The sequence below is a fragment of the Coturnix japonica genome, chromosome 2 (genome assembly GCF_054131305.1).
Source record: "Coturnix japonica strain WE chromosome 2, WE-NBRP24, whole genome shotgun sequence".
NCBI classification, from domain to species: Eukaryota; Metazoa; Chordata; class Aves; order Galliformes; family Phasianidae; genus Coturnix; species Coturnix japonica.
In genome coordinates, this window is record NC_140664.1 from 18,624,626 (window position 1) to 18,646,752 (window position 22,127).

Below are 22,127 nucleotides of genomic sequence, written 5' to 3' on the forward strand. Positions count from 1 at the left end.
AACCGGTCGGGCCGCGCCGGGCGCACTTACTTGTCCGTCTCTTGTGACATGTTTGCTCCAATGAACTCGCTCCCCTTTCCCGGCTCTCGGTCTCCCCGGTGGAACTGGACTTTCAGGTCTGTGCAGGTGAAGGTGCTCGCGAAACGCCCGGCGCTGCAGAACCAGAGCTACAGGTAATTCTTCTTGCCGTGCCCCCCTGGCCCCGCTCCGCCGCCGGGGCAGCGCAGCGCCGCGCAGGTACGGGCCCAGCCCCCTCCCCCGAGCATGTGGGGAGCGGCGCGGAGAGCGGCCGGGCCGGCAGCGCAGGTAACTTCCCGAGCGGAGCCGGATTCTTCCACTAAAGGAGCGGGGCAGAGGGCCGAGCCCGGAGCTGATTGGGCGGGGCGGGCGGGCAGGTGAGCTGCCATTGGAAGAGGAACGCAGGTACGGCGCCACCGAGCTCCAGGTAACGCGCCGAGCCGCGCCGGGAGGCACCGCGGGGCCGCACAGCCAAGGGAGAGGGACGGAGAGGGAGAGGGGAAGGGAGGGACGGCGCCGCGATGGCGCTCGGGTGGCGGCCCCCGGAGGGAGGCACGGCCGGGACCGGAGAGAGGCCGGAGAGGGGCCTCGAGGGCGGCCGGGCGTGACGGGGCGGCGGAGCTCGGGCAGGTGGCGGCCGAGCTCCCGGCCACTTGGGGAAGCAGTTGTCGGCCGGGCTCCTCGCGGGGTTCGGGGCCGGTTCGGGGCGTTTGTGTCGCTGTTTGTGTCGCTGTTTGGCTTTTTCCGACGGCTCCGTCTCTGCTCGGCGGTGCCGCTCCCATCGCTGCGCGCTGTGAGTCGCGGCCGCCGGTAGCGGCTGCCCGGGGCTCAGTGCCGTCCGAAGGGACGCGATGGAGCTCTGCGGGCGGCAGCCGACAGCCGCCGGTGGGGAGGGGTAGGAAAAGGGCTCCTCGGGTCAGCTCGGAAGCCAGAGAAGCGAGGAAGCGTCTGCGCTCAGTCCCCGTTACCCCAGCGCCGCTCCTTCCTGCTCCTCACATCGAGGCATCTTCCCGAGCATCTGGCTTCGTCTCTGCGTTACAAATAGTGCTGCACGTAGGGGAAATAGGCCGCTGTATTGCACGGTGAGCTCTGCAGAAAAGTTAGTTAGCAGAACGAGTTTATACTGTCCTAGGAGAAGGACTTTTCTACCCTCGATTCCGGCTGATGAGGACTTAGCAAAAGGTATTCACAAAAATTAACCAAGTGTGAGGGCTGCTCCAAAAGTAATGCCTCCCGTTTTGGATTCTGGGATTCTATTTGGTTTTGCTGGCCCACAGCATCGGAGGTGGATGTTGTTGGTGTGGCAGTAAAGGCTGAACCTTCCCACTGACACCCGTTACATGTTGTTGCTGTGTGACAGATGGCAGCAGTGTGACAAAGTGGCATCTGACATGGAAGTCCATATGAAGCAAAGGTGTGGAATTAAATTCCTCCATGCAGAACAAATGGCACCCACTGACGTTCATTGATGCTTACTGAGTGATTCTGGAGACCAAGCAGTGGGTGTGAGCACAGGGAGACTCACAGAATTGCATTCTGGGGCTCTGATCATTCAGTGCAGTGGATATCAATGTTGACTCTAAAGTCTCCGATGTTACTGTATCACTGTCAGGCACAAATGATTGTTACTGTCTCTCAGCCCTTGTCTATATTCATAGTAACTAACCAAATAAAGCCTGATCGGTATAGCTCAGTTCTAAGTCAGCTCAAGTGTAGTCCCATGAAGATCACAGGATGTCAGCGATTGGAAGGGACCTCAAAAGATCGTCTGGTCCAATCCCACCACGGGATTTCCCATTATGTTTTTAACTAAGCTGAGTTAGAAGTGTAGCTTAGCTAGATTAATGACACTTGGACTGAGCACAGAGTATGACTTAGCCTTCCTTTGTTTTCAGTCCCAGGAAAGAGGAATCATTATGCAATCTGTAAACCCCATCAGACATTGCTGATGTGGCCTGAATTGTGGATAGCAAATACTGGTATTGAACTTCTCAGTCTGTTGGCCGTTATACATAACAATGCCTGTATAAGTCGGTTTGCAGAATACATTTTGAGGAAGCCATAAGACTTTGTAAAGCATAGAGAAGCAGTGTGATTTATTCACTACAAGCAGTGCAGTTGTTTAGTATAAAGAGTTACTTTGTCATCTTAAAACAGGCTGAGTCTCCCAGGCACGTTACTGTGAGATACTGTGAGCTGTTCTGGAGGAACAATGGGAATCCTATCGCAGATTAAATTAATGAAACCTTACTGCTAACTGCAGAAATGATAAGATTTCATTCACAAATATTGATATTATGTTGAAAGAAGCTTTTGAGACCTGGAAAGGCTGCCTAATTGAGTGCTGTAAATAGGATTAACCTCAATTCAGGTATCCTCTTTCCCTTTTTACTGTTTTTTTTCAAATTATGGGGAACATTTGGATGTGTGACTTTCACTTTTTTATTTTATTTTTCATTTTCCTTTATTATGAACTGTACAGGAATAAGGAAAGGAAGGTCAGTGATGAGCGCTTCTGAAAATGCCACCTTCCCCAAGTTAGCAATGCTGCTGATGTGCAATTTTGCAGGGAAGAAAACAGCTTTTGATGCCATCTGCAGTCCTGGACAAAGCCCAAACTGTAACTCAGACTGAAATGGAATTTGTTGTTCTAGTACTGGGTCGGCTACAAAACCACCTTTAGCAGCCTGCTCTCAGGAGAGATTGCTTCCAATGGAGCACTTGGGAGACTGAATTACTGCTCAGTGACTACAGAAGTTTTCAAGGTCAAAGTTAGGAACAGAAGTGGAAAATGCAGCAATTAACTCCTGATTTGAGGTTGTTGAAGATGACAGCTTATTTAGTTGAGACTTGCTTAGGTGAACAAATATACCCTGCAAATTATTTTAAGTATATAGTAGGCATTGGGCTCATCATTTTCTGGTTGAGCATTTTGTTCCAGACTGCAAAGTGGAATTCAATTGTGAGCGTCCAGCTGAGCAGGTCAAACAGGTCCTGCCTCATCCAGCCCCGTGCTCATTCTTTATGAGCTCCAGGATTGTTTTAAACTAATCTGTTAGTCACTGAAAAAATCATCTAATGTTATTTCAGGCCAGACCAGTCTTGCTTCTCATAGAATAAAGGCTGTGTAGGGCAAAAATGAAATGGTCATGCAATACATTTTTATAAGTCCTGGAGTTGTCTTTGGAGCGTACAGGAGCAATATAAAATAGTAGATCACTTTTTCATGCTGTTTGCTTCTTTGCATAGAAGCTGGTAGGGTGTTTCTTCCCCTTTTTTGCTTGTTGTTGTAAGGATTTGGCGTAGAATTCAACCGTCTAACGCTTTACCTCATGTTTACATGGTGTGTTCCATAGCAGCCAGCATCAGCACTGTTTGGACTTGCCAGCAGCGGGCAGAGGAAGTAGGGTGCACAAACAAGGTTCAGCTCAGCTTACTAATTGCAGCAGGTACCTGAAATATCTCTCAGAAAACTATTAAAAGAAGTCTGTGCGATAAAAGATGTTAGAGAGGTATTTATGTCAAAACAGTGTTGCATGGCAGCTCAGTGAGAGAGCAGATGTTTGGAAACAAGTGTTTGCAGTAGGCAGCGATTACCAGGTATTTTTATTTGTGTGTTTCTGTGTCATTGATGGCTGTTGATATAAAATGTTCTCTTGCAGTAAGTTCAAAGCCAACCACCTACCTACTAATTTTGTGATGCATTTACTGGTAATCCTCCCCATAGCCCTCCCTTTGTATTTACTGGAATCTGTACAGACCTTGATCTTCAACTGACTCCAACGACACCGTCACATACATCAAAATAAATAGATTTTAGCACTGCTCTCCCATACGCCAAATGGATCGTTCCTATGTTCTAATAGTGGATTATGTTACACTGTTAACATTTAACGTAAATAAAGTAATCTTAAGTAACAAGATTGTAACAACAGGTTACTTGTATTGTTTCACAATGAAACTATGGAAGTGCTATCAGAACAGAAGTCATTGTGACTAGGGACAAGTATCTACTGCCTGGAAACTGCTAGTTGTGCTTCCCAGACACCTCAGCTGGGATTTCCATAAGAACACGGAGCTCTCCAATTCCTCCAGATCATACGTGGCAACAGCACTTGAGCAGCACAGAGGACCGTGGAATATGTGGCTCTGGGCAGCCTGGTCTAGCGCTTGGGGACCCTGCCCATGGCGGGGGCATTGAAACTACATGATCTTTGAGGTCTTTTTCAACACAGGCCATTCTATGATTCTATGATTGAGCACCTCCTGGCTGCAGGGCAGGGCATGGGGCTGCACGTGCCACTTCCATCTGAAATGCTGATCTGCTTGTCTTATAGAGCCCTCAGTGCAACATGGAACCACATAAGAATTAAAGGAGTGTTGTTTGCTCATAGTGAGCATAGAGTTCAAAATTCTGAAAGAAGTCAGAGTTACAATGTAAATATCCTACATATCCACATTGTCTTAGGCAGTATGGCACACAGAACCTTGTTTCAACTTAAAACAGAAGTCATTTTTAGTGATGAAAATACCTAAGAGTGTGGTAGTCCTTTCTGGGTTGAGACACGGAGGCGTCTGAGGAGGCAGCTAAGTCTGACAATAGATTGTAATTTTAGCTTCTTGATTAGTAGTGCCAATCCATTTCATAAAGATTACTCATTGCTTTGATACCAATTCAACAGAATGTAATACATGGGGATAACTTTTCTGCACATGCTTTGATCTCTGGTAGCATTTTCCATTGATTCAGCCAAGCTTGAGGCAAGAGGAAACTATGGTTGGGGTTTTTTGGTTGGTTGTCAGCCGTAGTACAGAGAAAACCATCTTTCTTTCCATAATTAAAAGCTTCTTTTTCTTGTCAGTGTCACAGTTGAACCAACAGTTGGGTGGATGGATGCTCCTGGCTGATGGGCTCTCACAGGGGAGCAGGACTGGTATTCTGCATTGGCTGCTGGGGCTTCTGCTCCCAGCCCCCATCAGTCCATTCTTGAATCATTATGATTTGCAGAGCATCATTTGAAAGGAATCTGAAATAGGTTTTCACATGTTGAACACATCCCCGAGAGCTTCATATGTCTCTGCATCAGTTAACTGCTTTCAAAAACACAGAGTGTACCTCTTCTTGCTGTAACGGTATGTCCTAAAATAGGCTCTGGGGTTCCAACGTGCAGAAGGTTGAAGGATGGCATATAAGCAATTGCTTGTTTACTTTTCCTACATTCAGGAATTGGAGTAAATTCGGCTCAGAGATTCCACAGAAACACTTCCAAGTGGGGCAATGGAAACTGGGAAATAAAGCTTTGGATTTGCTTAGAAGCAACCCATTTCTTCCTCAAAATAAGTGAATGCCTTCATTAAGGAGCGAGTTGCTTAAGAAATCACAGGGAATGGAAAAGGCAGCTTTCCAGGCTTGCTGAGAAGAGGAGCAACTGATTGCCTTGAGGCTGCTGCTCAGTTGTCCCTGTGACAGAGGCCAGAGGGGATGGTCTGGTGGCACAAAAGGAGCCCCTGCTGGAGCCAAGAGATCTCTGCTGTGCCTTGTTCTATGGAAGGGTCACTAGGCTGCATGTCTCTGTTCTTGATAAGCACCTCTACAGACACGCATAGGTATTTGCTGTCATTCTCTTTTGAAATAGAGCAATTTTTCAGAAGAAAGCACTCCCACTGATCTTGGTCATAAATATGAAGGCAGCATTGTGAGTATGTAGTGTTACTCTGTCAGGCTTCAGGTCTCAGAGCCTGTCAACATAATCTTTGGCCTTCTCTGCTGTCTGGGTTTGGTTCATCATTGCTCAGGAGCCTGAGGATCAGTCAGGCTGTGGTGTGGGGAAGACCCCAGTTGAAGATCCCTTGCAGCCACTCCATCAGCCTGCACTATCAGGCGCAGCATCTCAGCAATACCGTGTTTGTACAGCACACACACCCTGCATGCACCTACAAGCCTGCTTTATCACTGCGGAGTCTCTGCCGTGTAGATTTCTGCTGGTGGAACTGCCCTGCCAGGCAGTTCTCTCTCCTTCGCCTGTGTCCCATGACTGTGGCACGTGCTGCTTTTGAACTTTACCTTTGTTTCTCTGAGACCCTTCTTTAATAGAAAGATTTGCAACAGCTTTATTTTTTCTTTACATTCTTAGTTTTCTCTTTGCCTTTTTCCCAAGTGGATGGAAATCTTAGCTTCTTCTTAAGCAAGGTGAAAGTATCCTGCATGGAGAAGTTTCATGTGGCTCCAGCCACAGAGATGCTGAGTATTTGTTTCTCTCTATTTGACTAGAAAACAGAGTATCCTGTGAAGGCTGTTTGTTTATATGGTGTGCTTGGGTGTGAGGGGCAAAGCAGGCAGATTTACATTTACATTTCTTTACTGCTTTTTTCTGGAGCTCCCACACATGAGCAATTGCCCTGCAGGGTAGGGTGGGGGTGAGATATGTGTGTTGCTCTTTATTTCGCTATAAACTTCACTCTGATTAGGACTTCTCCAGTGAAGACGAGCCCTGCTTTACCATTGCTGGAGGTATAAATCACTCCTAATTAACACCACAGTTAAGCTGCCTGGAGAGGGAGGCAAAACTCATACGCCTTGACTGTGTCATTCCAGTAAATCTGTATGAGAGGGAGGCCAGACTGACAGCCTGCAGGCTCTGTGCCCTGGGGCTGAGACATGGGTTGGTATCGGGATGAAGTTGCTCAATCTTTGGTGAAGTTGCCCAAGTTCTGACCCAGATACCAGCTGTCCAGGACAGTTCCTGACCTGTGGAGCTCTGGAAGGAGGAGCACAAGGCAGACGTGAGAAGGTAGGTACAGCACCTCTCCATTCTGTACGTGAGGTTTTTGAGCAACACACTTGCCAAAGAGTTTGTGGGGAATCTGTAGAGCCAGGAATTTATTACCCCTTGCCCATCTCTCAAGCTGGTGCCAGAAGCAGACAGGTAGTTTGCTGAATGCTTCAGCCCAACTCCTGGAAAGTATTTATGCCTGCATTCCCACTGAAACCAGCAAGTTCCCCACTTTAGAATGCATTTATTTTTAAACTGTACAGGCAGAGCTTACACGTTTTGACAAACTAACACCAGAGCATTGAGTGCCTTGGAGATTCTCAGCCCTGACTGCTCACTGAAAGCATCACCTCAGCCTCCTGTGGACTCCTGTCGGACAGTGTCGGACATGGTGCCTTTTCTCAGCCTGGCCTTGTCCTTTTTAGCTTAAATCAATAGCAGAGATGAAGATAGAGTGCAAAGGGAAGGAATTCAGAATGAACAGTGCTCACTAGATAGACAACCCACATGTGAAATGTAGGATTTTAAATGCAAATGCCTTCATCTTGTCCTATCAGAGACAATTGGGTTAGCCCCTGTGCTGCACAGGTTGAATTCAAATGTTGCACGAGTAACTCTGAGCTAATACCAGTATTGACACAGGACAACTGATGATGCGGTGTTGTAGTTGGCTTCAAGGAGAGGCAGAATGGAGTAAAACCACCAAGGTTTTACTTTCTCATCATTATTTCTCTCCTGTATGTAGTGTGGGCAGTGAGCACTGAGCTTGGCACCACAGCACAGTGGAGCAGGAAGTAATGGGGAATTCCCTGATAGCCCCAAGGTCACAGGAATGAACATGCAGCGACTTGGGAAAAAAGAAGCACATGGGAGAATGTCAGAAGGTCCCGTCACCCTGGCTGTCCTGCAGCCTTGTTTGTAAGGTAAGGGATGAGAATGTCTTGGTAGCAACAAGCTTCAGCCCCCATTCTTACAATGAAGTTGAGCAAAGCATATTTTTTTTCTGCTTTTAGTCATTGTGAAAGTGCATGGAAAGCAATCTTTCTTTTTTTGTTTAGGATGAATGAAAGCCTTCCAGGTGTAAGCATGGGGAATTAATTACAGCATTCACCAGGCCCAGTTCTTCTCCTGGAGTCTGACACGTGGCTTCCTCATGTGATGTCTCTTGGCACTGCAGAGACGTGGCATCACTCACAGCTCTGGCAGCGGCTGTTTCTTTGAGCCTGTCAGCCTCCTGCAGTGGCTGGAGTAGCAGTGCATTTCTGCAGGTGCGCAGCACTGCATCGCCGTAGTCCCAGTGAAGCCATCGAGTCTGTGGGAGCCTATGAATGAGAGCACTATCCAATCAAGAAGGTATTTTCTACACTGCAGGTTAAATAGCCGTCTTTCTTTCAAGAGATACGTGTATAGAAGACGTGTCTGGTTTTTATAGTCAGTACCATGAAGAATGTCGGTCTTTTGATTTACCCCTTGCACTGCATCACTGTTCTGTGCTTTGGAAGTGGTTGCAGGGCTGGCTCAAGCTTTGTCGGCTGTGCCTGGGGTTAAAGCAGATGCTTTGGCGCTCTGAACCCAGCCTGACGTGATGAGGGAGGGCAGGGAGGCAGGATTTCCCCTCTGTTGTTCTCTTTGGGTTCCAGAGCTTCCAGCGAGGCTGGGAGAGGGGAAGGGAGACCGAGGATATCTGAGCATCTTCTTTGTAAGCAAGGCCAATTATACACACGGCAATTACCTCAGTGTAAACAGCCCATCGTAGCGGGATGGGGAGAGCCTTTTGAGCCTGAGGAGGGTGCTTTGAAGTGCCTCTGCTTAGAGAGTGCCATTAATGCAGGGAATTGCACCGGCCGCAGCCCTGGGCTGCGTTAAGCGGAGTTGGGCGGCGGTGCCTATTGAGCTGGGCGGGATGGCTGTTAGGTACCCTCGCTATGACAAAGCGGTCGTTAACATTCCACCAGCGATGGGGCAGTAGCCAGTAGCAACGCTTGCCTGCCTCTGCCAGCCCAGCTTGCTACCGCTAGCAGTGCCATGAGGGCACGTGTCTGCTGTACGTGCTACAATTCTACTTTCCTAGCGGTATCTGCACGATTTCTCGCATGTTCTGTGGAAGAATCCTAGCGAGTCACACCGAGGTTAAATATATATGTATCTATCTCAGCAGGGAGGAGGATTATGTCAATTTAGGATAATAGCTGCCAAATAATAGACACACAGATGCTCTTAAATTGGTTTAATTCCCGTTGGCTGGCCCTGACAATTGGGAGCAAAGATAAATATGCACAAAGCATTCAAAGCTCGGGGTGTTATGATGCTAATTGAAAAGTCACCAAAGGAAGCCCTCACGGTCTGTGGGAACCTCGGTGCACAAGATTAGCGGCTAATTAGTGGCTAGGAGCTATCTCACCCCGAGCACTGGCACCTCGGCCCATGCAATCAGTTCTTGCCCTCCATACCAGCAATAAAGAAACTGCTGTGGGCAGCAGGCAGTGTGATGGTAGGAAGATAACAGTGTTAGCGGTGTGAGGAGCTCTCCCATCATGCATAGAAGCAATGTCAGAGATGCTTGCTGTGTCTTGAGCCACAGCAGACATTAAAGACATGTTTTCTTGTCCTCACATTTGCTTTTTCAAATCTAAAACAACTGTAAACACAGCTTTAAACTGTTACACACCCTCTCAATTAAATTAACCAGTAAACTTCACAAAGACACTAAGTAGCAATAGCAGGGAGGTTCACTTATGAGCATTAGAGGAGCTGGAAAGCTTTATTCCTGTGTTAACCAGCTCTGACTAATACTGTTTTGCACACACTGGAGTCAGAAGTGGGTAATATGAGGAACCTGTGTTGGTAGGCAGTGACCTGCAATGCGTGGGCTAAGTCTTCTGGCCATCAGAAGACTGGTTTCTTTAACCCTCCAGTTGACCAGCCCTCCAGACAGCTAACTCTCTTCTCCAGCTGCTGAGAAAAAGCTAAATCATAGTATCATTTAAGCTGGAAGAGACCACTGATATCATCCAGTCCAGTGACCATCCCATCCTCACCATGCCCACTGACCACATTTCAGTGCCACATCTTCTGTTATATTGAAAAATATGTATTTAAGTGCTTCTTAAAAACCCATTTGCTTTTCCAGTGGTCTAAATGACTGCTTTTTCCAGGTTCCTTCCAATATAGAATTCACCTGCAGTCTAAAGCGATGCAAGCATTCTGTATAACTGGGATAAATCTGAGGTGAGAGACAGGTCAGAATCAGGTGTACCATGGAGGTATCTGCAGCCTTTGTGGGGAAAGATTACCATCTTGCTGGGGAGATCGTGTTTCTGTTATTACCAATAACTGGTTTCTACCATCTACTCTCCCCTCTTTGTTAGGTAGGCCCTGATGGCTGAGAGACTCGATGCACCACATGAAGCTGTTGCGTTACAGGCTTAGAAATGCTGTCAGATGGAGTCGTGTGTGGGGGGATGTGTGTTACCAAGGCCCTGGTCACAGAGTGCCGGCAGTCTGAGCCTGTTCTGTTTTTAATGGGATTTGTAGCTGCAGGGTTCTGACAGAACCCACATTTTCTTTCAGTGCATTTTGGCATGGAAGCACATGATATATATTCCCACAGGAGCAGCTGCCTTCTTGTGAGTGCTTCTGTGGGGCAATGTCTTTTCTGCAGAGCTAGACATGGAGACTGAGCTTTGGGTAGGAGCAGGTTGGCACCATTTTCCCTCTGTGACCTGTGCAGGAAGCTCACATCAGCCATCTTCGCAGACTGGGACCATAACAGGCCGCTGCCTGCGCCCAGGAGCACAGACCCTCCTGCTGCACTCAGCAGAGCAAGTCTGAACGGGGCGCATGGAGCAGGAAATGCCAGTTCACAGCCCTCCCACGTGGCTCCACGCTGCGCGCACACTGACTTTTCCAGCCCCCAGAGTTCGTACATAATCTCTTCACCATCCAGATGCCATTTTGAGGTTGGCGCAGCATTCTGTGATCTTGGAAGGCCGCTCGCGTGGTGTGGGAGCCATTGCACACACCTTGTGTATTGGGTGCCTGCTGTGCTGTGCTGCAGGTATGGACGTGTAGGAGAGCTTTGTCACAACAAACAGCCAAATGCCGTGCTTTTTTTCCATCTGTGGAAGATACCATCATACTTTCCAATCAGTCTCAGTGAAAACCATCAGTGGGGCTGCAAAAAGGTTAAAGGTTTGCAAGCTTAGGATTCGGTGGGAATATGTGCTTGTTTGGACTTGGCCCAACAGCCTCATTTACCTGTTTGACAGGTAACAATTAGCGAGCAATAGCTCTGCTGGCTGGAATGTGGCTGCGAGGGCCAGCGGGTGCTGGGTTAGCGGGTGGGCAGGTGTGGGTGCAGCGCCCAGATAGGTATGTGCATGCACAGCATTCCTGGGAATCAGCTTTCCCCTAAAGATGGAGCGATGACTGCAGGGCACAAAAGGGCTGGGCTTAGCTCAGGCTCTGAGAGGTGAGCTGTTTGCAAGGTAAAGAAGTAAGGTAAATAGTGGGAGAGAAGGCGAGCTGACAAAGAGGCTGGGGGAAGCAGCTGCCTCTTTTTTCCCGTTGTCCAGCAATAGGAGAGCAAAAAGGGCTTGTAGCAGGTCTGAGAAGCTCACTTGGCACAGTGTAAATGTGAAACGGGGAAACCATTTGGCAGTCAGCTTAGAAACAGTTACACTGCTGATGTGCTTGCTCTGCCATTAGCAGGAATCCAAATGCCAATGAGTTTATCAAATAAAACCATTTATTGACAAACAGCCCTAATTCCAGCTCCTTCCAACAGCCCCTCCAATGTCCTTAGGGGGACCCATTGGGATAAGTGATGCTGGCTGTCAGGGACATGGCAGTTGTTATACAACACCTGATATTTCGTCCTCACAACAGGTAACCCTTCTGTTGTAGGAGCAGAAAGATTTGCTGATTCTTTTCATATTTTATTCCCATTTATGAACAGGCTTTTGTGTTTGTGTATTTCCACTCAGGTGTTTCGTACTTGACAAGCAAGCCATTGTGTGACTGGAGAAGCCACATCCTTCTTCCTGGTCTCTGTAGTTCCATCTGCAGAGTTAAGAGTAGTGTGTCCCATCTTCCTAACCAAAGGAGATATGGATGGTAAGTACTGCTAGTTACATGCGTATTACTGATCTCTATTTATTTATCCCCACAGCCATTCGTTGTAACCTCTATTTCACAAAGATTACAAAGTGGTTTTTTTTTTCATTTTTAATAAAAATGATGTATCTTTTTACTTATAAATATCTTCCCTGGCTGAAAGGACTTGATCCTTGGTGTACTGGTTGATCTCATTTGAGGAAGAAGAAATCCAAGTGTAATTAGAGACCATTTACCTTGATCTTAAAGGACTCAGCATCACTTTGAGCCATTAAACATCATTTGTACACTGTTATTTACTCTGACCTTCATTAAGAGGGAGTCTCTTTGCTCAACAGTGCATGGGCCAGTAAGTGGTCATTAAGCCTGACACAACAGCAGGGTTTGTATTGCTTCTCCCAAGCTCTTCATACCACAAGCAAGCAACACTGAGGCAAGGACTTACACAAAGGCAAGGACTGATGTTGTTGAGGGAAAGAGTAAAAGGCACACAGGCACCAAGGCAAGAAGTGAACAGTGCCATTCCCTTCCCTGCATCTCCCCAGATGTCCTCAGCTGGAGCCTGGATCCTCCACTCTACATTTCAAACCTGTAAGTCAACACGTTTTGCCAAGCTGTCTGATCACCAATTGAACTCCTTTCTACTTCTGACATCTAGACCATTATGATTTTTGTATGTCTGCAGGATGTGACAGGTACCTAGAAAAATCACTTTGTCCCAGTAGCATCCCTTGTTAATGTCAAAGGGAGCTGCACAGAGATGCTGAGCTGTGGTCAGTGCTGAACTCTGTGCTCCTCTGGTGTCTGGAAATGGGAGATGTACTTATAGGGAGACCAGATTCGGGGGCAGCCTTGTGTAAAGGGTATTTCTTCACCCTTCACATGAGGAATTTAATCTTTCCATTTGGTTACTGCTGCTCTCCGCTGTATCAGCACAGCCGCCAGAGCCGTTGTAAACATTTGAAGAGTGGCGTCGATTAGAGGTGACTCAGGAGCAAACGTGATATGAAGAATTCAGAAAGATTGGAAGAACGGCCAGTGTGCCAAATATTTTGCTATATAGACACCTAGAAGGATGAAGAAGAGGATGGTTTGGGAGTTACCCTTCCCACTTGAGCTATGCAATCATAGTGACTAAACGTCCTGTGTGGAAGCACACACTGACTCGAAGGGCCATCATCCCACCAGTGCATGAAGCTTGCAGTGAGTCAGCCCCTGCATGTTACAAGGCAGGATGGCTCCAGCTGCTATTCAGGCTCTGGACAAAGTTTGACACTGCTTCAGGGGGATATGGGGACTCCAGAGAATATGATGAGGGCTGTGTTGCTCACAGGTAACTACCAATAAGGAGCCTACCAGGTGAAGTGGATCAGAGATGGCATCTGAAAGTCTCTTACCCCAGCAAATCATATTCTTGAAGAGCGGTGTTGAGAAAGGACCAACTCGAAGGAATTCACCACCACAGGTTATTCCCAGGCAGCACTGCCCTATGTGAGGAGTAACAGAAAACACGACTTTACTCTCTGCGAAGTGTTTGTGAAGCTTTTGTCACCATAGCACTGAGTCACCAAATACAGAAAGGTCCCTCCCATGATTCATAACTGAACCCACAGCGGCTGTTGCTATTTTCTGCAGTCCTTCTCGCTCTGCCGGTGGGTGGCAGCTGAGTGGAGTAGTGCTAAGCACTCACTGGCCTCTCGCTCTTCCCAGTGCCTTGCAAACAACTCCCAGTTCTCAGCAGCTTTTTGAGCTATTCTGGGCACCTGAGGAGAGCAGGTGGTTCTGTGGTCATCCCATACGAGCACAGGTCTGGTCAGAGTAAGGACACTAAATGATCCGCACTGTTGGACCTTGGTTTGAGTTGGCCATCACCAGAAGACTGAGAGCACAAGAAGCCAGGTTTAGGGGGAGTCCTGGGTCTGCTTGGTGCAGAGAGCAGAGGAGGTATTCCTCAAGGAAGTGGCTACCAGGAAGCAAACAGAACAATTTCAATTAAAAGAGTAGTGGTAGCACAGGACAATACCAACCTCACCATATTCCAGGTGATAAAGAATAGATGGCCACCAGCCAGGAGATGAGCAAGTTACTGGAAGAGATCCCTGGGAGGAGCAATGGGAATGGGAGTGTAGGTGCTTGAGATGCAGCATGGAGGGGAGACCCTGATAGCACTGCCTGGAGCTCAGTGAGTACATGAGCCCTCCAGGAGCACCTGCTTGATCAGCTTCTGTTTTGGCAGCTCCCAGCTGTCAGAACCACCACTCTTTCAGGGCACTTGGGGAGTGTGACAGCAGGTCTTCGGCAGCATCTGTTGTTTTATTTCGGTGACTCATGTAGGCCAAGTATTAGCATCAGTAGTAGAAAACCTTGAGTACTGTGTCCAGTTTGGGGTGCATCGCTACAAGACAGACAAGGACCTGGAATGTGTCCCAAGGAGGTCAACAAAGCTGTGAGGAGTTTGGAGTACAAGTCTTATGGGTAGCGGCTGAGGGAACTGGCATTGTTCAGAAGAGGAGGCTCAAGTGAGACCTTATTGTACTCTACAACTGCCAAAAGGAGGTTGTAGTGAAGTGGGGGTGAGCCTCTTCTCAGCCATAACAGGTACAGGATGAGAGGTGATGGCCTCACATTGCACCAGGGGAGGTTCAGCTTGGATATTAGTAAACAGTTCTCGGGAAAAGGTGTAGTGCATTGGCACAGGCTGCCCAGGGAGGTGGGGGACTCACCATCCCTGGAGGTGTTCAAGAGATGTGCACATGTGGCACTGAGGGACGTGGTCAGTGGGCAGTATTGGTGGTTGGTGGACAGATGGACTGGATGATCTTAGAGGTCTTTTCCAACCTGAATGATTCTATGATCCTATGATTATCTGAGAAGAGAAACAGAAGAGAGAAGCTATCTGTGTTTAACGAGACTAATACGCTGCCACCAGTGGTTAAATCCTGACACACAGAACGTGTCTCACCCAAGGCTTGTAGGGACAAAGCAAACAGTGCTGTTTGCCTGCAGCCCAGCTATTGATGGCAAGCGTTTGTGGGAAATAAACCAATAAACCAGCACCCTGGTTCAGTGGGTTCCTTCCTTGCCAGGAATAACAGAGGTTATGGGGGGATGAGAAGCATCTCCAGGATGGTCACAGAAGCACAGCCTCTCCTTCAGGCCTGGACAGATTAACGTGAAGGAGTAAAGCTTTCCCGAGGAGTAGTTTGTGATGGAAGAGTTCAGGTTGTAAAGGATTTGTTACTCCAAGTGACACGCATAATTAATTAAATCTTTTCAATTCTGTGAAATAAAGAGCAAACATGAGTCCCCACACCCAAGCAAACACACAGATAGGTTCTTGTGCAACTCCACCCCCTGCGGCTGCTTTCTGCCAACTTCCGCAATGACTTAATTTAAACAAAATCCTGGGACAGACGCACTCAGTAACACCTCAGCATAGCCTCAACCTGAGCTTCCTTTTAAAGTGGCAGGTCCCTGGGTCTTCCAAAGGCATGTGCTCTTATTAGCATCACACCTTGTCGAATGGGAGCCACTGAGACCCATCTCATTACAAAAGTTGTGGAGGTGTTGGTAGTAGCTGTGCAAGATTTTGTGAAAACAATAGCAGCTAAGAAGTTTTATTATATAATTATCAATAACACTTTCATAAATATTCCTTCTGACTATTAGCAACATTTGGGACCCTGTATAAGAGTGTAAAGCTGGATGACAATTATCATCAATTAATTCCTGTTCCTTCTTTATCATTAAAATGGAAAGGGCCATTCACAGGTAACCACCACCACCTGTATTTCTTTCTCCCTCCAAGCTCCTCTTAGGAATATGGGTCAGTGGACATGGTGGCAATGGGTTGATGGTTGGACTAGATGACCTCAGTGGTCTTTTCCAACCTTAATGATGCTTCGATTCTCTCAGGAACCCCCATGCCTTTTTATGGGTGCCCCAGCAGCTTCTGCAATATTTTCTACTCTACAAGTGCAGAAGGCCATGGGGATGTTGAGCATCTATTGGCCTGGTTTTGAGTCCTCTCCCCAGCAGCAACTGGGAAGCTGATCCTGGAACAGATCCATGCCTCTGTGAGCCCTTTGGCAAGCAGCACTACAGTCAGTTGTACAGGGAAGTTTAATAGAGCGCTGTCCTTGAGAGGAAAAACAAGCCAATATAGAGACTCCAAAGTATGGATTTATAAATGCAAAGACTTCTTTGTCATAAAGGATAAAATAAATTATGCTTTTTTTTTTTTAGATTTCACTGCTCCACCCTCAGAATACTGTATTAAAACGCAACTTGAAATAGTGTTTCAAATGTTTAGCTAAAAAACTAAGAAATATTTACCTAAAAGACGGAGGTGACCCAAGAATCAGGGGCATGAGTTTGATCCATTCCCAGGCTGCTGAAACTGCTGAAGAAACAGAGCCCAGTTCAGCACAGTTCACTCGGGCTGGCAGCTATATGACCCTGTCCAGAAAGTTGGTTGTTCCCATCGCATCCTTAGAGCTGGAAGAGGAGCAATAGGGCAGCCCAGGCTGAATGATGGACATTGGACACAAAGGTGGATTTCAGCAGACCACTAGCAGCATAACAATGCCATGAAGGAGGAGTGAACCTCTTAGCACTTTTCTGTTGGAGCCAGCATTAAAAAGAAATCACTAAGTGCTTTGGGTAATACTCAATGCTTCTGTCAACACTACCCAAATTACCAGAATACTTACCACGCAGGCAAACCTTGGGAAATCACACCAAGTGTTTAGCAACCAGTGATCTCATAGTTCATCCTACTTGAGCAGCACAGGATGAAAGCTTCCTGCGAGGCCTGAGCAGACACCTGACGTGTCCCAGCCTGTTTTCCTCAATGGCTGAAAGAAGTCATGGCAGACATTTAACTACATCTTCCCTCTATACGTGCAATTATCTGTGAAACTACAGCGTGTCCCCATGGACAGCCTGACCAGGCAGAGCAGATATTTGAGGTCCTACGCAGTCTGCTGGGTTTGAGAAGAAATTTTAGCTGGTCATGGAATATCTCACTGCACTCACTTGGAGGATGCTTACCCAGGGCACCAGGCTCCTGAGGATGAGAAGCTTTGCACAGGTTATTCTGCTCAGGAGATGGCAAATACTTGGAGGAGGAAAATCTGTGTGTGTGCTTCTTTATAGAGACCCATGTTCCGGGTCCTCCCAAGCCTCCCTTCCTGCCTCTGCCAACCCCAAGGCAGCCGTGAAGGACAGTTATGTAAGGAGAGCTCCTGGGCAGTAAACCAGGTGCACCCAATATCACAAGCACCCACAAACACACTGCGGGATTATCAGGTTCGCCCTCCATCCCAAGCCAATGGTAATGTGACACTGGTGAACACCTCCATCATCCCCTCCTCCCCTTTCTCATGTGCTGTTGTGTAAATCAAGGCTTGGTTCTATGAAATACAGAACATGATAACCTTTCTCAGCTGTGTTTGTCCTGAGTACCCCATTAAAGCTTCTTGTGGTCTTTATCAGTGCAGTCTGTGAAAGGCAGAATGAAGCCCCATGAGCTGTGCAGCTGATCTGAGCTATGAAGGTCACTTTGAGAATGTCATCTTTTTTCCCCAGATCAAGGGCTGGGTGATTTTAAAGAATGCTTTTCTTGCTTATAATGTTTTTATCTTGGTGTGAAAAACAAATCCCGAGAGGTTTTAATTCACGACCTAATGATTCAAATACACTTAGCGAAACATCAGCTCTTTTCAGACAGGTTTTGTAAATGATCTGGCACTAAATCTTTGCAGCCCATCTCTCCTTGTGCCCAGGAGCACAGCCAGAGCCTCAGAGGAGAGGACTGCTCTGCAGTAAGTCACAACTTTACTGCGGTGTAAAACAAAAAGCAGCCCCAAATAATTAATGCTATACCTGACACTTATTTACGAGTACACAGAAGCAATTTGAAAGCTGTAAAACCCGTCAACAGCCTTGTTTAAACTCAACCTGTGAAAGACATGGGTGCCCATTGCTTTTATTGCTGGCAGTGCAATAGGTTTGTAGAGCTTGTTAAATAAGCTGGGTCGGATGCACAGGTGGCATAAATCAAGCTGCTGTGGTTAATCCAACACAGGAGTGGTCACATGAGGCTCAAGGAGGCCTTGTACAGCCAGTGCTGCTCAGGGAGCTCTGACAACACCTGTAGGCCCCATAAGTTGTAGAAAGGACAGGTTCAGGCATCCCAGCTCACTCTCCTAAAGCCCATTCATTTGCTCCACCTGTCCTTGTTTCCTCTCTGTTCTCATGTCCCGTTCAGGGTTGTGGAAGTGGCAGCCATGAACAGATGTAGCCAAAGGTGGAAGAATGATTGTTTTTACAGTAAATGTCGGGGTAAGACCGAGGGCTATTTCTCCCCACTGGGAGCTGGAGGAGGAGCTGGGTTTTGGCAGCGGGCTGTGTTAGCACAGTGCTTCAAGATGAGTAAATAGCTCCAGGTAAAAGGGTGGTGAGGATTTGCACTGAGTTGCTGTCACCTGAGAAAGTGCACTTATTGCTGTCTTCTCCCACAGTGGAGGGAAGAGCCTGTGCCTGAGTTATGGCCATCCAGCCATAGCTTGTCCATCTCTCAACCCCATGATGGCACTTGGCAGCAGCCATGGTTGTACCTTGGCCTGGGCTGTAATGAGTGGGATCTCCTGTAGCATGTTTTACAGGATGGTTAGGGTTGGAAGGGAAGGGATCTCTTCTGAAGGACATTTGGTCCACAGTGGCTTCTTGTGTACCTCCACTGTAGTTCTTCAGTGAGATGAGCTTCTTGCTACATCTGATTCTGCAAATCTGCAAAGCCCCAGTGAGTACAACTTCAGCTCACAACAAGCTGAGCAGGCTTGTTTTCAGTTTTCTCTTGAACAGCAGCATCACAGGTGACAGTTCCCACTGTGCCAGTGCCATCTCATCATGAAGTCAGCAGAGAGTCTGACTGTACATCTTCCGTCCTGGATCCAATCTCTCAGATATTGCTTTCCCAGCATCTGCAAGATAAGCAGCATCAGCAGCTGCATGTCTGCGCCTCAGGTTGTAGTTCTGGGGCCAGTTATCAGCCATGGTGCATCACATAGCTCTGCCTGGCTGACAGGAATGCTGCAAACAGGCCCCCTTGTGAACCACAGTGCTTTTCAGCACCTCCTTACTTTCACATACTCCTACAAGGCTCCAGTGGTGCAGAGCATGCTGAGTTTCTGTGCTGGATTTGCTTAGAAGTGCACTGCTGTGATGCTGGCCTCTGTGGCCCAGCTGGAGGCTCCTTCCCCAGCAGCCCCTTCCCTTCCAACCCCTTCCCTGGCTGTGTCCATGCTTTGCAAGCTGCCAACAACATGCAGGTGGCTGCCTCTGTTTGCAGAGTTCCTTTGGCAAGGGGACAGAGAGCTCCCAGCCGCTGCCAGGTAGCACAGGGCTCCTGGCCATAAAGGTGTGTTGCCCTTGTCACCTTCAGGCTCCGCAGCACAGGAGATGACTTTGGCTGAAGCATGTTATGTGAATGGGATGCGTGTCAGCTACAGAACCAATGTGGGATCCATCAACACCCATCCCTGCAAGCACGCTCTCATAGGCCCTGGCGCCATGGTGCGCTTTGTGTCAAGTTAATGATGGGCATTTGCACGCACAGATGTGTGAAGCCTGCCAGGCTGTCAAGGCTTCAGACACATCTCAGGCACCTGGAAGCCAAGTGTGTGTCACATCCCAGCTGTTCCAGCAGGTGCTCCAGGCGCAGAGCAGCAGCTCCCTGCAGCCCAAGAGAGCCCCATGGAGGAGCAGGCCATCCCCCTGCAGCCCATGGGCACTGTGCAGAGCACATTTCCATCCACAGCCATAGAAGAACCCGCAATGCAGCTGTAGATGTGGTGTGAAGGAGCAGCAGCCCATGGATACCACCACAGGAGCAGCCCTGGGCGGGACCTGCAGCCCATGGAGAAGAGCCTGCAGTGGGGCAGATGGGCTGAGGGAGCTGCCACCCTCAGGGACCTGAGTAGAGCTATTCTGGAAATACTTCTGCATAGTATCATGCCCCCCCATGACAGCTTAGGCCCACTCCCTCCATTGCTCACAGGCATTTTCCTGTCTGCCAATTTTCCTTCTTATTATGCAGAGCAGGATTTAGCATGCTGCAGCACAGCCCCTGCTTCCTCTCACCCCCCAGTACACTCTGCTGTTCCCCAGCTCCTCACTAGCAGCAGATGAGCCACAGGAGCCCTATGGTGCTGCTCCACATCTCCATGCTGGGCATCCATGTACTCTGCTATTGCCATGGCTGTGGCAGCCACTATGAAGAGCACTGGGCTGTAGCACCTTCTCCTTGAGGACTTCCCTCATGGCTGCTGCCAATGGCATCAGATGTTGTCTCTTCCCATGTGGAAACCCACGAAAACCCAGCCAAGGTACAAACCTGAAAGCAGCCCCCAGCTGCACAGCAAAACTGGCCTCCTGTGGGCTTTGTGTTCTTAATAACTGATCTGAAAAACTGATCTGATAACTGAAAAACAAAGTTGGGCAACACATTTTCAAGGTGGCCTTGGTTGCTTTGATCTCACAAGCACCGAGTTGATAGACCCCAGTGAGCTTCACACACTTTAGCTGGAGACCTGGGAGGGCCTCACCATGGCCATGCGTGAGTGGCCTCTGCCAATGCACTTCACCTTTATAGGCAGGGGAGCAATAAGGCACTCGGTCACAGATGAACACAGTAAGTGGGGAGACACCAGTGTGTTGCACTATATTTAGATCAGCCTGGAACATGTGAAAAAGAAAGGAGAAAAAAATTAAAGACAACAGAAAGGGCATTTTCTCTCATAAAGATATTAAAAAAATAATCGGGGAGAAATGATAAGGGCAAAGAAAATAGCAACACTTGGCATCTCTGCCTGCAAGAGAACACATATTTTCTTAAGCAGGGATCTGATTACTGAGAGTAGATGAAGAGGAATTATGAAACCTGAAGATAAGATCAGGAATAGTTAATAAAAAGCTCGGGATCCATAAAAGCAGGAATAAAGGAAGGACCACATGCAGGCGTGCTGAGGGAAATGGGCAAAGACATTAGAGACGCTTTAGCAAACATTGTCAGAATTTTGAGAGAAATTCCTTAGGACTGGAAAACGTAATGAAAAGCAATTGCAGAAAGCAATCCGAGGGCAAGTGGTGGCTACATCCAGTATTCTCCAGCCTTGGTGATTCTCTGATTCTATGAAACACTCATGGAAATGGATTTGTCTCAGTTGTCCTCTCACATTCAGCCCCAAGACAAGTTATGTGGCAAATCCAAGTGTCATCATGGGAGTTTTGTAAAGCAGCTGTAAGTTATGTCAAATGTAACAATGCTGTGATATTACAGAGATAAAGGTGCACATCCAGCCCTACACCACACGCAGCAATATTGGGCTGGCTCTGCCCGTTGGATTAGCTGGATGTGGAAAGAAACCGCCACGTCTACCTGGATGACAGCAGGAGTGACACAACGGGGACTGCAATTGGTCAACTGCCATATCATTTAAAAAACCTGAAGTAAGTGATACACTTGCATCACTTTAATTAAATAAACGTGATTCATCCACTAATAAATATAGAAAATTCTGGTTGTAGAAATATAAACAAATAAAGGCGACCTACAAATCAAAACCGACATGTTTTTTGAAGCACTTCAATAATGGTAAAATACTGAACCAGGTGATATTGCTTTGACATTGCTGTCTCAACCTTCTCACTAGGATCAATACTCAGGAAGTGACCACTGCTGATGTATCATTCATTTATACTGGTTTATTTTATCTATGTTCTCCATGGTATGATTTTTTTTTTCCTATTTAATTTCTTTCAAATAAAGTACTGCACTTCATATTCTTGGTATTCATTGTTATCATGCTTTGTAACTTCTTCTGCCTGTGCCAGAACTTCAGAAGTAGCTAACTAAAGGGGGAACAAATCTACTGATGTTGTACTTCCATACATTTCATTGGACAGCATAATCTTACAAAACAGTGATTCCAATGACTCCATCTTCATGTCCTGCAAATGACACTGTCATGCTGCAGAGAGCTGCCATGCTTGCCAGTGTGCCTACAATTGCAGCAGAGACATGAGGCAGGAAGTGAGAGAACCCATAAATGCTCCACTTCAAATACTGAAATCAGAGGCAAACAGTTGAGGGCAGCTTTGGTCACGTAAGTTTGCTGTTTAAGAAGCTGGCATCAATGATTTCCTGCGTGAGGAACT

The 22,127-nt window shown here is 47.5% G+C and overlaps 1 protein-coding gene and 1 long non-coding RNA gene across 8 annotated transcripts in view; one reads left to right on the top strand and one right to left on the bottom strand.

Annotated features, from left to right (window-relative positions):
• The window catches only part of GRHL2 (grainyhead like transcription factor 2), a 60,778-nt gene extending 60,613 nt beyond the window's left edge, over window positions 1–165 (bottom strand). For 4 of the 5 annotated variants that reach the window (XM_085539380.1, XM_015856106.3, XM_015856107.3 and 1 more), the window contains exon 1: window positions 31–165. In XM_085539380.1, the coding sequence (XP_085395506.1) occupies window positions 31–50 (20 nt within the window). In that variant the 5' untranslated portion in view covers window positions 51–165. The remainder of the gene's footprint in view (window positions 1–30) is intronic. The other variant, XM_015856110.3, reaches the window with a different exon arrangement.
• On the top strand, window positions 69–21,750 carry LOC107310435 (uncharacterized). 3 transcript variants are annotated; one of them, XR_014943310.1, is made up of 4 exons: window positions 6,487–6,809; window positions 7,537–7,714; window positions 11,777–11,906; window positions 16,152–17,348. It is a non-coding gene; the product is annotated as an uncharacterized LOC107310435 (long non-coding RNA). The 3 variants fall into 3 exon arrangements; XR_014943311.1 differs by lacking the exons at window positions 6,487–6,809; window positions 7,537–7,714 and adding an exon at window positions 69–173; XR_014943309.1 differs by lacking the exons at window positions 6,487–6,809; window positions 7,537–7,714 and adding an exon at window positions 267–306 and having other exon boundaries at window positions 16,152–21,750.
• Window positions 21,751–22,127: the final 377 nt, after the last annotated feature.